Source organism: Syngnathus acus, chromosome 22 (assembly GCF_901709675.1).
Source record: "Syngnathus acus chromosome 22, fSynAcu1.2, whole genome shotgun sequence".
Taxonomy (NCBI): Eukaryota; Metazoa; Chordata; class Actinopteri; order Syngnathiformes; family Syngnathidae; genus Syngnathus; species Syngnathus acus.
In genome coordinates this window covers 3,507,300-3,521,944 of record NC_051106.1, presented here as the reverse complement: position 1 = coordinate 3,521,944, position 14,645 = coordinate 3,507,300, and the positions used below count along the sequence as shown (strand labels likewise).

General features: G+C 39.2%; 3 protein-coding genes across 3 annotated transcripts; 2 read left to right on the top strand and 1 right to left on the bottom strand.

The window, feature by feature from the left end:
• The first annotated feature begins 668 nt into the window (after positions 1 to 668).
• zgc:162989 (uncharacterized protein LOC100037351 homolog) lies at positions 669 to 5,423 on the top strand. Its single transcript, XM_037242082.1, has 4 exons — positions 669 to 1,110; positions 4,636 to 4,716; positions 4,869 to 4,901; positions 5,091 to 5,423. The coding sequence occupies exons 1-4, from the start codon at positions 868 to 870 to the stop codon at positions 5,157 to 5,159; spliced, it is 426 nt and encodes a 141-aa protein (XP_037097977.1). The 5' UTR covers positions 669 to 867; the 3' UTR covers positions 5,160 to 5,423.
• A 164-nt stretch (positions 5,424 to 5,587) lies between these two features.
• Positions 5,588 to 9,927, bottom strand: zfyve19 (zinc finger, FYVE domain containing 19). Its single transcript, XM_037241836.1, has 11 exons — positions 9,772 to 9,927; positions 8,884 to 9,005; positions 8,758 to 8,811; positions 8,529 to 8,689; positions 8,300 to 8,442; positions 7,908 to 8,016; positions 7,539 to 7,757; positions 7,307 to 7,383; positions 7,032 to 7,163; positions 6,772 to 6,941; positions 5,588 to 6,618 (listed from the first exon to the last, which is right to left on the bottom strand). The coding sequence occupies exons 1-11, from the start codon at positions 9,835 to 9,837 to the stop codon at positions 6,546 to 6,548; spliced, it is 1,326 nt and encodes a 441-aa protein (XP_037097731.1). The 5' UTR covers positions 9,838 to 9,927; the 3' UTR covers positions 5,588 to 6,545.
• Positions 9,928 to 9,975: 48 nt separating this feature from the next.
• bub1bb (BUB1 mitotic checkpoint serine/threonine kinase Bb) lies at positions 9,976 to 13,056 on the top strand. The gene is made up of 9 exons (XM_037241837.1): positions 9,976 to 10,084; positions 10,407 to 10,561; positions 10,653 to 10,712; positions 10,784 to 10,928; positions 11,009 to 11,205; positions 11,363 to 11,523; positions 11,623 to 11,822; positions 11,901 to 11,998; positions 12,433 to 13,056. The coding sequence occupies exons 2-9, from the start codon at positions 10,419 to 10,421 to the stop codon at positions 12,680 to 12,682; spliced, it is 1,254 nt and encodes a 417-aa protein (XP_037097732.1). The 5' UTR covers positions 9,976 to 10,084; positions 10,407 to 10,418; the 3' UTR covers positions 12,683 to 13,056.
• The last annotated feature ends 1,589 nt before the right edge of the window (positions 13,057 to 14,645 follow it).

Below are 14,645 nucleotides of genomic sequence, written 5' to 3'. Positions count from 1 at the left end.
TTACTTCATTTGGAGCTGACTCATGATTTGAGTCATGATTTACATCATCACACAAAATTCCCAAGGGGAAACTAGAAGTTGTCACGTGAACTGTGACGTCATAATGTATATTTCGCAATGACTACAGTATTTAGAAACATATCTTTGGTCCTTAACGGTGCAGAACTAAGTCGCATAATATCAGATGAATGAATGTGAGTAGCAGAAAAGGTGATCTGCTGAAGGCCTTCAATAATTCAGCGGCATGTGTGGCCAACCAGCAGAACCTTAAATTTTATATGGATAGAATTTTTTTTTCCATGACCATTGTACATTATTCATTTAATCATGGAAGAGTACCAAAATTTATGCATATATTTTATTAAGATCCACTATGATCCACAGTGTTATTTTTTTTAAATTATTATTAAAAGCCTTGTAACCAAGGAGGCCAATTTGACTCCAAAGATCCATAGATTTTGTATGCAACAATAAAATGGAATAACATTTTTAAGAGAATTTTTGTTGACTATTGCTGACTATTTTTAGTCACTTTATTGCCCTTTGCTGATTTGTCTCATCACAGTGTTTTTTGTATTGGCTGGGACTGACCTATGCTCTTCCAGTACAGCAAACACACACCCTGTCATATAAAGTGGCATACACACACAGAGGCGTATCAAGTTTCATCGTCCACACAGTGGACTGCAGGCAGTGGGTGTTGCAAGAGGAGGCGAGAAGGAGAGCTTCACAGAGAAAGAGAGAGAGCAGGACAAGCAGTGTGAGCCAGAGTCAGTGTTACAGAGAAGATAGACATTGAACACTAGGAAATACATACACGGACATAGAGTGGGCCGCCTGCTTGTGTGTGTATGCCTGTGTGTGTGCATGTGTGTGCGTGACAGAGAGAACTTGGTGTGTTTCCACGGGTCTCCTGAGGCCGTGGCAACCATGGCGTCAGAGGCAAACACCCAGTCCAGAGTGATGTTCCAATCCACGGGCAAAGTCGACGAGCCAGGGCACCGCAAGCTTGGCAAGCTGACCGTCAAGTACAACCGCAAGGACCTGCAGAGGAGGCTGGATATTGAGGAGTGGATAGATGAACAGCTGCACCTGCTCTTTGACTGTGAGGTAAGGGGTAGACTCGTGGACACATGCACACATGCATGTAGCAGTGGAGGCAGTGCCCATTTATCCATCATAATTCGATATTGACAATAACGAGAGATTACCCGTGAGATTGCTTCATAAATGCACGGATCTTACTGCACTCTCAGCTGTGTTATAATATTTCAATAAATGACAAAATATCAGTCATATAAGATGCCGCTGTGGATTTGTACATGCAGAAACACAATCCACATCAACTGCACTTCTGTAACGTGGGACACAATCCAATTATGTCACTGGCTGCACATTGATTTGCATTGGATTCTCTCAAGGGGGAAACCATGGCAACAGATGTCTCATCTCCCACGTGCGGCAGCTCAGCGCGGTGGAAAGAGGGATTTCCGTTGGCTAGCTTGGAATGACGATGCAGATTAATGACAACATCACTAAGGCAGGGACTAATCCATGATGTACGATGAGGAGAGCATGTGTATGCTTTTGTCCAACTGACTGATAATAAAAACATTACATTCCTCTGAGCTAATGTAGACAGGGGCAACAAACAGTTCTTTATTGGCTATATTAACAAAGAGGATGAACTTTTTTGCATTGTTGGAAATAAGGAAAGTATTCATCTTTGTACCCTGGTCTAAAATAGCGTGTAAAATAAATGTGTTGTTTAATACATAAGTGGTTAAGTGATTATATATTTTGTATAAAAGAATAATTCTTACATGGTTTCATTGTCCGCAATAAGTTGTTTAATAAAATTAGTCATATTGAAATTTTTCAGGAATCCATAAAATTGCTGTCCACTCTGTCGTAAAGGGTTAACTGCCTCTTAAAAGAGTTTTTTTTTTTTCATTGAGGCAAATGAAACAGTGACAGAATAAATAGTTACAATATTTGGTAGTTTTCATTATATTATGACGTTGAATCTTGTCAAGATTAACATGTTCACCCTGTCATAGTGAAATGTCCTCGTATGTCCTAAAAGTAAATATTGACATTTGCTTGCTCATTTTACAAATCAATCAAATCAATGATAATATCACTTAAGTCAGGATATTGCAAAACATTATGCATTGAATTTGATTTATTTCCTTAGAATTCTGCAGAAAATTCAGCCCGCTAGAAAAAAAAACCTCCATCCCTATATTGCATCTTCAAGATCACTTCTTTCTCCCAATTGAATCTGACAAACAATAATCATCCATATAAGACACATTAATGTCACCCATATATTTCTTGTGAATCATCATATTGGAATATGCGTACAGAATTATGGCTATAGAGTTTATCATACATTTTGCATTTCCTCAAAAAAAAAAACATGCTCTGTTGGTTGGAGTCTTCCGCTCGGAACCTTTTACCGACAGTCCCTTTGCATTGCTGTCTAAATTATTTAACCACATCTCTAATTTATGCAAGCGTTGCCTTGGCCAGCTTCTTTGCAAACTTCACACCTTTGGAGAAATAGTAAACCTCATAGAAGGTATGATCAGTAGAAAAGGGAAATGTCCTGCAGTATTAAAGCTAAATCGATAATAATACAACTGGCATACAAACATTGGGGGATGCTGACAGATAAAACTTTATTCTTAAACTACTGTGTCAACATCCATTTTTATTTCCTCAATTTAATTGACAGTAATTCTGTTGTAGGGCCTAAAATAGATAGAGCCCTGCTTTCTAACAGGAAAGGCAGAAGGACTTGGATAAGTTCAAATGATGTTGGAATTTTCAGTGACATTTTTATTTCCTGGGCATGGTTTCCGTATTAGCAAGGCAGTAAAAACATAGCGTGTCTTGATGGCGATTTGTTTTCTTTCCAGAGTTACGATTAGCTGTAAGGTATAAGAGTCTGAAATGTGCAATATTTGTAAGGTGAAATGATTCCTTCGGGCCAGGTAAATAAAATATTCAATGTTTAAAATACAAACCCTAATTCCAATTAAGTTGGGAGGTAGTGTAAAAAAAAAAAAAACAATACAATGAATTGCAAATCCTTTTCAACCTACAAATATTCAATTGAATGCCCTCCAAGGATCACATATTTAATGTTCGAACTGCTAAATTGTTGTTTTGCAACAAATATATGTAGAATATTGCTGAGGTCAGACCTTGTAGATCATAGTCACTTGTCAGGAGACCCACAAAATGGAAAATGTATTATGCAATAGCATTGCATCATAAAGGACAACAAAGCAACACTTTGATTGGTCAAAAATGAGTAAAAATAACCTCCAATATGTACGCTGACTGATCATCCAAGTTTTTGAACAAATATTAAATTCATTAAAATATAAATAAATAAAGCTCTTGTTTTGAGTCACAAAAGGGATAAAACACTCGAAACGACAGAATCCAATAGCTCAGGTGACTGCATCTGTTGCTTTCTGAAGCTAAGACTTTGATATTCATAAATTCCAATAATAGCTCCAACATTTATTATATTGCTTTCAACTGCAGAAAGTGCTACTGAGATGCTGCTCAGAGACCTCATTAAAATGCAATTTCTTCTCCGCTGAAGATAAATCAGCCATGTTATGCAGTATAAAATGCTGAAGTTGAAGTACTGCACAGTAGAGAGGTCACAGAAAAAAGTCAACTATTTTATTCTCCTTGCACGCGCCGATGCTGAGTTGACACTTTGAGGAATTATTCTTAATCACAAGATCCTCTGCCAATGCTTACATAATGCTCCATAGGGTGTAAAGGTACTAAATCATTTTAAGAAAATAAAACATACAGAGCTTTCTAGCATTGAATTGCATGCCCAACTGTGGATTACTGCAGGCCAAACATAATTTATGACATGCATAATAAAAGTAAAAGTAAAATAAAAAAACAAACGCTTCCTTTAGATATGCAATCAATTGGTCAGTTACAACAAGGAAATGAGCATCATTAACCAAAGTAATAAACACACACACACACGCCGAAACCCTGCAGAGCTAAGCAGAATAACAAGGGGTCCATCCCGGCACCATGTATCAATTAGAGGGTGCACGGGGGACCAGGAAGAGGGTCCATCCACTCCTCCACTCAGCACTTCACATTGATTAGTTCTCTCATCATCCAGAGAAACGTCCAAGCCCAATCTTCCTCGGCAATGAAATCTTCCCAACCGGAAAATATTCCCTCTGAAAAGCAAACTGCCCTGTCAAATATGAGTGTATACCTGCTGAGTCTGGATGTACTGCTGGTCAAGTTTCCTTCCAGGACATTCTACAGTACTTTAAAGTCGTTAAATTTTGTAGATGACACATTTGTGATATACTGAATCTATTTTAGTTGTTTTTAAAAAAATAAATGTAATAGTCAGTCACTACATTCGTGTCTTGGTTTAACAGGCACAGTGGAAACATTGACGCTCTAGTTGACAATAATTTCCATCCCACTGATTTGCTCAGTGTCATGGAGATACTTTTCACTGGGATTTAGGATGGGATTGTACCCTGTGAGCTTTTGTGTCCATCACATGTCGGTAATTGAGGGATTTGGAATAGAGATGCAGAAACAACTTTTATTATTCTTTTGCAGGAAGAAGATATTCCAGAGTTGGAGATTGACATAGATGAGCTCCTGGAGCTGTCAGATGAGGGACAAAGAAAGCGAGTACAGGTACATAATTGTTGATAATGTCTTTGGATAGAATTTCAAATAACATGGGTTGAATATAAGTGTCCAATATTGAATGGATGGATCATGGTAACATTTTATTCCCAGTTCAGAAATACCTAATGTATTCAGTTTTTTTCTTCTGCTGCTTTCAGGAGTTGTTGCAAGAATGCAGGAAGCCAATTGAGGTGAGAAATTAAAAATCACATCTGTATCCTCCCATACTGTATTGCCCGTTAGATTAATTTAGGCCTACATAGTCGATAAATTTGAATGTCAATGTTTATGTAAGCTGTAAAACATGGATATGTGTACATGGATGTTCATTAGAGAAAAATGTCAATGGGGTTACAAGCTTGTTTGTGCATGCTCCTTAGGATTTTGTCAACGGGCTGCTCTACAGGATAAAGGGACTACGCAAAATGTCAGGACCCTTGAAGAAATAGCTCCAGGTCAAATAAAGAATTGAGGCAATGGTTTCTCCAATCCCCCTTTTGTTTTTACCGTTTGGATGCTTGTATGTGCGCTTCACATGCTCTTTCCCAGGTCAGTTTGACACCAAAGTAGTCAGTGAAGTTCTTTTGAATTTGTGGACTGTTATGACATGTGTCCCACAAACATAATGCACATGTAATAGCTGTAATATTTTTTCCTCATGTGTGAAATTGTAAATTTTTGTTTTGCTTGTTAATGTACATATTTTCATTTATGAGTGCTGTATGACAATAAAATGAAACATTTTCAGTACTAAGTGTCACATTTGATTTGGATAAGAAATGTGTTAATTTGGTCCTATTTATTCCACACAGACACACATGTATATTCCCACACACGTTCAACAAAACTTGACATTTCCAATAAGATGAGTCATGAGTCAATATACCATTTCCATTTATTCTTCAGTACAGTCGGGAAAACTAAGTGGATGTCAAGTTTAGGAGTAAACACAGCAAAAATCATCAGCAGGAAGCTCCATTAAGTATGCATCCATTATCCGCAGCCATTTCCTGTCTGTGTACGACATAACCAGAAAGGGCAAACACATTAACGACCTCCATGCAAAGCTTAATGGAGCCCCCGGAGGAGCGTGATGATGGTTCCTCCTCAGTCGACTACGCAGTGATGTATCTTGATGAGACTACACTCTGCTGGTCTCTCGGTCACACACGAGGGGTCTTTTGGCTCCATCAGGGTCCATTACGGTAATTTGCTTGGATCGCCCCCATTTTCCACTACCATCAGACACTTCACTTGTGGCCTCTCTGCGAGACTGACACATTTCTGCTACGTGATGAACTGACTGCAAATAGATCTCGCCATCTCTAGAAGACACCCTGCAGGAGCGAGACAATGCTGTGATGTTCGACACACATCCAAACATAATTACAAGTGTGGCTGAGGTGCCTGCCAATGGAGAACAAAATCCCCCCCTAATCCTTTTATACAGACTCTGTGGCGCTTTGTCACTACAGTGCTGACAGTCTAAGATGGTAAATTGCTCCAAATGAGCTCATGATTTGCTTTTTGTGTGCGTTGTCAACATTTTATAATACTAAACATGCAAAGCACAGGCGTTGCTGCTTTTAGGAATTAGCCCCAATCACACAAGAGCAAGATTTACTTCTATTTTGACAAATTATAAAGACCATTGCATTATTGCTTAAAATGTAGTAGTCTTAATCTAGATGGTTTAATTTATTAAATTAATTAATGAATTACATCCATGGCTGGATTCAAAAATTGCACGTTGATAACATTTTGAAATAAGGTTTTCTTAACCACATAAACTTCTCCATAACAGACAAAGCCGCCATCGTTACACAGTGTGGCCATCAAGACTTCCTTTTCTTTTTTGGTGCGGTGTACTTGGCGGTGACATGGTCCATCCATTTGTTGTGTCCTTCCCTGCGGGTGTAAAAGGGTGCAGATTGATAATCACTAAATACTTCATACGCATGCTGCTCGGTAATATGGCAACAGCTTGCCTCCCGATTTATCTGGGTCATGGGCTGCATCCGGAATCACATGCAAAGCCACCATGAAAGTGTTGTGAATCACCTGAAGCAGCGATTGCAGTACAGGTCTCCACCGCAGGTGTAACAGCGTAAAGTGGCATCGTGATTGCAGATGCAACACCACGGAAGTTCATCGTCATCACTGTCTGATGGTGTTTCCACTGATCTTACGGGTGCCCGTGAAGTCCTACTCTTGGTCGCTGGAGCTTTTGTCTGCCAAACAGATCCAAATAATGATCATTTATAAAAAGTATCACCAACAGCTCCGAAATACTCGGTTCTGGTTTTTATTGTTGTTAATACAGGCTTCTTCGAGGGCTCTTTCTTCTCTGTGTTTTTCGGTCCACTGGGTTTCTTCTCTGTGTTTTTCGGTCCACTGTGTTCCAGAGGTATGTTGTAGCCACTGGCCTCATCTAGTGCAGCTTCTTCCGAGAGCTGTCACAACAGACACACGTGAATTGCAGCATGTAAACGTGTTACCGCTGTAAAGTGATTTCAAAATCAATTTTTATTACATGAGAGTGGCACTGGCATCCACATGCACACACACAGACACACACACACACACAAAACTGTACCTGCTTTAAGACTCTCTTTATAGTGTCATCCTCTGTCTCCTCATCACTGTCAGGATGTTTGTAATCTTCCATCTTCACTAAAAATGACACGTTTTTAAAATAAAAAGTGTGCATATCTTATTTCATTTAGATGAACATCTTGAGTAGAAACCACCTTAAACTCACAATAGGAGTTTGTGGGTGGCTTTCTTGCATTGATAAAACACTGTTGTGATTGATTGTTGTGTCGAACCTTGGTCTGGGTCCTGGCCTTTCAGCTGTGCGAGCCTCTTGGCCATATTGAGGATTTGTTCTGTCTCATGATGATCCTTTCTCAGCTCCTTTTGAGCATCTTCAACCAATTGTGCCGCATCATTCTCAAGCTGCCTCCATGAGTCTTGGTTCTCATTCCTATTGTCCTGTCGTGTCTGGTCCTCTCCTTTGTTCAGATCATTCATATTTCCACTGTCACCTGATAAGATAATTCACCTTCAGTTCATCAAATAGTGCCATGATTGCCACTAGCCTTTCAGCGAGACCACAGGGTGGCCGCGAGGAACAAGGGCAGCAATGCAAAGTAAAGTTTCGCTGTTTCACTGTTTCAATAAGTGTGTTTTCTTACTGTCTCCAGGATTATCAAATTGATGGTCAATTCCAACTTCATCTGTCATCTGAATAAGAAGATCATTGGATTGCTCAGTCTGAGTCCTGTTATCTGGAGGCTGGTGGACCTAAAAAGAGCATGCACAGTTAGCTTGAAAGAGCAACTTACTTAAACTGATTACTTGATTCAAAACGTAGCTTACCGCTTATGTGATTTTTAAACGTGATTAAGACTAGAAGTTACTTTATTGCTTACAGCAGATGTTGACAACCCCACTTAACAAAAATGGCAACTGGATTTGCCAGCACTTTATTGGAAATGTATTTTTAATGATAATGGTAGGGCTTTGTTTCAGTTCCATCTGTTGTGAAATGGGCTATACAAATAAAATTGTATTGCATTGTGCTCACAGGTGGTGGGGCTTGAGAAGGAGGAGTTTGGCCCTTTAAAACTGCTAACCGGTCTTCCATCTCCTGGGAAGAAGGCGCTGGCTTGATGGGACCTTTAAGGGCAGAGAGCCTAGCCTCAAGCTCTTTTTCAGAAGGGATAGACTCTGTGCAGGAGGTAGAATAGTAGCATCAATAAATGAAATAACGGTCATGTAAAATGATATTTTTTGTAAAGAAGAAATCATAATACTTGGTGCAGTGTCTTTTTTCAGCTTTTCAAGCCTTTCAACAATTGCTTGATCTTCCGTACTTAGACCTTTAGGAGGGGGAAGACCTGCGAGAGAAGGTATACTGCCTCCATGTGGCTGTGTCTTCTGTCCTTGCTGTTTGGCTTCAAATGCAGCAACTCGTCTGTGGAGCAATTTTGTTTTGTGAATACACAAGTCCTAGAAACATTACAGACGTGAAGATAACCCCACTTTTTGTAGTTTTCAGGTGGAGACCATCTTCCTGCATCGTTTGAAGTATTCCCACTGGAAACACATTATAGTGGTACAGAATCAGTCACTCGATCTGTTCACTAACATCATTTTCATGAGAGCTACCTTGTAAGATTGCCATGACATTGCTTGCAGACCTTCTGCTGGCTGTTGCCGCAACGTGGCACTACAGCATTATAAGTCAAGCAGCTGGCGCAGAAGGACCGGCCACAGTTTTTACAACCCAGCTAGGAGCAAAATAGATGAGGCATTTGATTGATTGAACATGTAAAGACATAAAAAAGATATACAAAAAACGGAAAGGAAAGAAACCAGACATTGTTTTGGTTCAGTACAGTTTAGTGTCAAAGGGAGATCTAGTTATCTAGTCTTAACCCTTATACTCGATAAATTATTACTTGTATCATGTTAAAGATACTCGTAAATGATCTATACACAGTAACGCATCCCAAAATAAAAAACTATACACATAGTTTATAAATAAGCATGACTTGAGACCTTTTCCAAAATACACATGGGCTACATTTATTAAAAAATAAACAAAACAAGGACATACCCCATTATATTTAAAATTTAATTACACTCGTGAAAATATCTAAATATTCTGTCTTTTCAGAAATTTCCAAGGTTTATACCCGATTTATACATTTTTTTAAACCATGAGATTAATTCGCACCTCTTCAACTGTCTTTCATAAATGTTCCGCAAATGAACTGCTTTAATACATTTGCTTTATGTTTGTTCTTGTCTTTGATTTCTTTAAAGTCACCTGTGCGCCTAAAAATGTTGCAATCCTTTCGAATTTCAAACAGCACAATGCAACAGTCCTCCTTTTGTTGTTTACATTTTTTTAGGAGTCAAACCAATTAAAAATTAAATCATTTTTACACATTGGTCAGAAGCTGCTGGATTTTCTCCAGAGAAGCACATCTTCCACCTCCAGAAATGTGAGTCAGTATTTAGCCATACTGACCCATACTGAAGACAACTTACCTCCTTTTTAAAAACGCCGAACTTGGTGGTACAACAATAACAACGGTTATCCATTTCTATGCGCATGCAACAATTAAGTTACAAATTAAAGAATCTTGTCGCACTGTAAAAAAAATCAGCCGGCCAGCTTCCTTGACCAAATCAAAACAGGAAGAATTCCGGAAGCAACTACCCGTCGTCATATCCGGTTTATGGCTCCTCCAATGAGCCGTCGTCCAATCAAACAGCGCTCCTTGTTCAAAATACAGCAGTAACGAAGCTCTCTGCTGCGCTGCTATCAACAACAGACATTTTGACGCACATCAGGCAATTTGTGAGTGGTATCCAAACTATTAAAAATGTGTATTGTGGTGGATTAAATGCAACCATTGTTAATGCAAACTTTAATGTCGATCGATTTTCTTTAATCTTGCTAACGTGCTAGCCTACACGTTCTGCGTTCGAGAAAATTGATTCTACTGCAAAGTATAATCGTAATTTGATGCATAATGTTGAATCACCACGTTTATGTGTTGTTGTTCATTAGTAGAGCATTGTATCTTTCATTTCCACTTTTATGCATCTGTTGTGATGAACATAAAATTGATTCTTTAAGTAAAAGCATTTCTTGTTTATTTTCATCTTCCTCTGTCCAGGTGATTTTCATAATGGCAGAAGGAGAGGATGTGGATTGGGAGCTCTGCAAAGAGAACATTCAGCCTTTGAGACGTGGGAGAAACATGTCAGCGTTGCTCCAGGCACTCAGTCAAAGCAAAGATGGCCCCAGCCCTGCCATCCTCCAACAGAGACAGTATGAATGCTTTGATTAAAACATGGCATTGTATTTTATAATAGTTGTGAAATGATGACAATATTTGTACACGGCATTCTTTTTTTCATAGGGCTTTTGAGGCAGAATTGCGGCTGTACAATGGAGACGATCCACTCGATGTTTGGGATCGGTAAGTTAATTGAGTATAGTCACGATGTGAGCACTCTTTCAATTATGCTCTTATGGTTCTGTGTTGGACAGGTACATCAGATGGTCAGAGCAAATGTTTCCTCAGGGAGGAAAAGGGAGCAACCTGAGCACGCTGTTAGAGCAAGCCGTTACAAGATACACAGACGAAAAGAAATATCACAACGATCCTCGCTACGTTGACCTCTGGATCAAATATGTGAGTGTGATTGTATATTTCCTTTTCCCAGGCTGTCTCTTAAAAATGTTGGAACCTAATATTGGAGGTATGTTTGTTAGGCGGGGCACTGTTTGGAGCGCTTGGACATTTACAGGTACATGAAAGCCCAGGGAATAGGGACCACCCGGGCGTCCTTCTATATCGCCTGGGCTGAGGAGCATGAGAACCGTGGCGAATTCCTTAAAGCTGACTTGGTCTTCCAAGAAGGACTTCAAATGTTTGCCCAGCCTCTTGACAGGCTACAGCAGTTTCACAAGTAGGTGTCCACCATTGAACCCTTTTTTGTTTAGAATTGGTCTCTATTTTAAGTGCAGTGAGTTGGGTACTGAGCAGGCATATCTTAACTTTGCAAGGTGTGTTCCTTTTCCCCATAACATTTTTTTCCACCTCCTTCAAATGCTGTGCATTATCAGGATGCTGCAGGCTCAAGTGTCCCGACAAGCGATGAAAAAAGTCGATGATAGTGACAGTGACAACGAGTCCAAAGAACCCGAGAGAGTTTCTCTTGCCGAGCTCAAAACACGAGGGAAGAAGGCTGCCGTGCCTATCGTCAGAACCGGAGCTGCGATTAAAAGTAAGCACAAAATAAAGAACTCTCACTCAAATGCATTGCTTACTTTTAGGGCAAGAAATTCTTTTGTGAGAACAGTTGATGTGTCGATGTACTCTGTAGGTGTCTCAAGAGGCCTGAGTTTGCGTGCCGATCCCATCGAAGAAAGCAGCAGTCACAGCAGCAACAGTAAATTGGTCATCTTTGATGAGACTAAAGCAAGCGCTGCGCCTTCAGAACCAAAATTCGAGCCTTGGCTGGCTCCTCCTCCTGCAAGGCCAAAGGAAAATGAAAAAGGGGTGGAGAAATGGTGCAATGTGAAGGTAGGTTTAAATGATAGTTCATTTTGATATATTTCATATATTTCTGCTTACATTTCACTCCATTTTTCTACATCCAAGGTGCGGCAGAAGTCTAAATTTGGACACACATTGATGGCTGCACCTCCTCCAAGACCCACTTTCCAACCTTTTGTTGATGAATCAGAGACCCCAAAAATGTGAGTCATCAATATTGAACATGCATTTGAAATGGATTAAAAATATACAGTAGCTTGGTCAATTTGGTTCCCTGCCAGAGATGAATAAAACAATTTTGCTCAATAAATTATATTAGTGTGCGATGTAGTGTCATCTAGTGTTGAAATTGCAGATTGCAATCTCACCGACTTTGCTTGCCAAGCTTGTCGATGGATCCGGTCCACATTGTGCTGGCCTACTTTGGAATGGCATGTTTGGCATTTGTCTTGATGCCCTGATACATGATTGTAAATTTTATATATGCACACATTTATAACAAAAACATGTACCAGTATGTTGAGCAAAATTGCAATATCTTTTTCAAGCAAATAGACAATGTACAATATAATTTGTTGTGTATGTGATTCATGTAAGGTTAATCATTTTTCTCTGTGGTGTGCGTCTTCTCGCTCAGGACGCCGTGCAAGATCATACCCACAGTGAACAACATTTTGTCAGCACGCAAGAGCTGCAGAGACAACGAGACTCCTCTGAAAAAGCTGCTGGAGCAGAAAGAAGGGGAATCGAGCAAAGAGCTGGAAAAGAGCATGTACTGTAAAGAGCTACTCTTCAGCGGCACCACCGAATTCAGCTTAGAGGAACTGCATGCCGAGCTGTATTTAAAAAAGAACTCGCAGGTGGCCAGCTTCCCTGACGAACAATAAAAATCCACTTAACAATGTTTTTAAATTGACAGTTTTAAAGCATTGGTTGTGGCAGCTAGAGAGTATGTTAACATTTGAAAGTGTTTTTTTTTTTTTTTAAACAAAATGATGTTTATTTTTCATTAATTTCCAAAACCTTTTTTTTACAACAGTACAGCTTTTTTTTTGCCGGTTATCTGGGGCCGTTTGCTTTTTGCATTGTATGTTGTTAGGCAATGGTAATGAAAAAGTGTCTTGGGTCTGCTCCTATACCTTCTTAGTCAAATAGCAGAATGTTCCGGCATAGTTTCTGTTCTTTATGTTGTCTCACAACATTTCCAATTCATGAAAAGTTGGGTGCTCAACCACCCTCAATAAAACTCTTCATCAGCAAATGTTTTGTGTATCATTAATTCACCATTAAGGATGACCAAATTAATGTTATGATTCAGTTGAATATATTAAGAAATCATTTAGGGCTGCAACTATCGATCTTGATAAGCAATTAGTCTGCTGATTATTTTGGCAATTAATAGATGAATCGGATTTCAAAAACATTTTAATTTCCATCTGTTTTTTTTTTTTTTTAAATAACATTTCAAATTGATAGTCCAGAAAAGGCACAAATTAAGATTGATCTACTTGGGCTTTAAGATGTCAGAAAACAAGAAACATTTTTTTTTCTTATGTATAGAGGACTAAATAAATCAGATATTTACTTTTAAAAAGCTGCATTAATATCTATGCCACACGCTGTGGTGAATGAGGCAGGCCGCTCTCCCGTGGAATGCTGGAGAAAAGTGACTTTAATCGCATAGAGGAAATATGACTCTGCCAGCTAAGATCCTCTCAACTGGTGAGTTGCCAAACTGTCTAGGTACTTTAAATTTTGAGAGCAGCTGAAATTCACTGATAAATGATGGGAAACATGATGCACTGCCACGGTACTAACACAGCATAACCACATTATAATCTACAGCTCGCTTTTTGACAGGATTTATTAAAAGCTCATCCCATGAAAGAAAGAAAGCAAGCAGGCAGGCAACAACTCTGATAGCAGAAAATCCATAGTGACTTCTTCTACTGCAGGGTGGCAAAATGGTGGAAGTAGGCCACATTTGTGCAGACAGAGCATGCAGCTTTTTTTTTCTCCTAGCTTCCTACTTTGAAAAACAAGCACATTCATGTTGTATAGGCCACATGCTTTTAACCCAGCCCCCCACCCTTCACTTTCACATTTAGAAGTCACACGTACATATTTCATAAAAGCACAGAAAGAAGCTATACTCAGTCGGTTTGCCTCAGAGATTCTCGCAATATGTTATTAGTGTCATTTTTTTGGGTTGGGTGTCGCTTCCTGCCAGGAAAATGAGTCAAAATGAGTCATAATAGAAAATAGCATTTTCCTTGGTAGAGGTAACTCACAATTTAAAATGTACTCGTTTATTCATATCTATTATCAATCTTACCATTGTGCCACACTGCCTCATCGGTTAAACTTAATCTAATACTGGTTATGTAATATTTCATAAATTGTTTAGCTTGAGCTTTGGCTCAGTATTAACGTTTATATTTTTATGATGACAAACAACATCCGACCTCCACAACATAACAGCAAAGGGTAAATTTAATGTGTCAACTCTTGATATATAAATTTCTTAATATACTCCTTCTTCCCCATATTGTAAATCTCTATTTCATCTGCGTATGTTGAACTTTCTGACCCATTCTGTAATCCTTACAGCTTCAGCAAAAGAGTGAATTGGAATGTCAAATATAATCATTATTATGCATATTGCTTCTCCTCCTCTTTGGCTTGGATTTATTTGATGTGTCAAGAGGAACATCATAATTTCAGCCTTTTCGGGATCGCCTCTGCAAGCATATCCAATCGTCATCTTTTACACGTATGCCCCAAATCCTGCTTGCCTTGTCTGCGTGTGACTTGACCCTAATACGTTTTCCTGCTTTGTGCCTCGTCTCA